The 1343-nt window shown below is 36.8% G+C and overlaps 1 protein-coding gene across 1 annotated transcript; it reads right to left on the reverse strand.

Annotated features, from left to right (window-relative positions):
* Positions 1-15: 15 nt before the first annotated feature.
* Positions 16-1085, reverse strand: LOC116846442. Its single transcript, XM_032820246.1, has 2 exons — positions 1079-1085; positions 16-1003 (listed from the first exon to the last, which is right to left on the reverse strand). The coding sequence occupies exon 2, from the start codon at positions 945-947 to the stop codon at positions 114-116; it is 834 nt and encodes a 277-aa protein (XP_032676137.1). The 5' UTR covers positions 948-1003; positions 1079-1085; the 3' UTR covers positions 16-113.
* Positions 1086-1343: the final 258 nt, after the last annotated feature.

Here is a 1343-nt window from a genome sequence, read left to right on the forward strand (position 1 = left end):
AATATAAATATAGAATTCTATAATGGTAATGACTTCTAGATCCATTGTCTTCAAGTGTTCAATATATTAATATATTAAATACTTTAAGACAATGGATTTAGAAGTCATTTCCATTACTTATCAAGCAGTTTAGAAAGGATTTCCAACATTTGTCTTTTTGATTCTTTTCCTTGTTCCATTTTTTGAGCAAGAAGCTTCATAAGATTTTCATTCTGCACTTTTCTTTTTCCTGCATCCTGTTTTAAAAAATTTAATATGGCACTGCTCTCAACTTTTTGTTTCTTGGCCTTAGTTGTTCTTTGCACTTTCAGAAAAGGGTTCACATTTTCCTTGTTGAAGGCTAATTTTGCTTCGTTATCAGACAGAGGCTCTTCAGAATTCCTAACGCTGCTTTGGCAGGATTTTTGAGGATATGCACTGTCATTATTTCCTGAAGAACTACTTGCTCTTGATGATGGTGAGGCCTGATCAGACAAATTTGACATTGTGTCCATACAATTAACTGGGATCGCCTTAGCAGAATCCTTAATGACATCTCTCACTTCATCGTAAAATGCAGGCTTCTTCAGCTTCCCTGATCCAGTGCTCTTGGGCCCTCCATTCTGAATGAATGTTATAGTTTTTCCTTGCATGTTCCTCCACTTTTGAGAGCAAACTGTACCAGGATCTCGATTACCAAAATTATCATCAGAGCCCAGAGTCATCATTTCTTTTGCAATTTGTCCCCAAACATTCTTCTTTATGCTGGTTTTATCTTTCAATAAGGACTTAAAACGATCATTTCCCACCAATGTAATAAGATCATTAGCTGCCTCTGTATCACAGGCCGAAGATTTACCTGAGTTTTTCACCCATATTTCTTCATGTGCAGTGACATTGTCGACTTGATCAGCAGAGCACACTTGTGGTTTGATAAGTTGATCAGAAGATTCCTCTATAAAGCGCATATGCGGCAGAAATTGGGGTATTTTTCTATTGTCTGGGACGACAAAAACAGAATTGCCTGAAATATATATAGTTCATTAGATTATAACCTTAAAATATTAAACTATTAATTAAATGGTGTTTTAATAATTACTTAGTTTATCAAAAGCCCTGGGTTTTCTGGATCTTCTGAAATCTTGATATTGCCAGCATCGTCCAGACACAGGATATGCTGATCAAGGTTCAGGGTTATGTTTTCCATCACTGCATTTGCCAAACCAGCCAAACTTTAAAGTGAGATTTTCCTTCCTCACGCAAACACGCAAACAACCTCTTGGGTTTGGTTGAATGTTTGAGTCCTACCAAACTAACGTGTTAGCATCGGTGACGTCACAACCACTAACAAAAATGACTGCGGT

Source organism: Odontomachus brunneus, unplaced genomic scaffold (assembly GCF_010583005.1).
Source record: "Odontomachus brunneus isolate Ranch 3 - 2012 unplaced genomic scaffold, Obru_v1 Obru_scaffold_064, whole genome shotgun sequence".
NCBI classification, from domain to species: Eukaryota; Metazoa; Arthropoda; class Insecta; order Hymenoptera; family Formicidae; genus Odontomachus; species Odontomachus brunneus.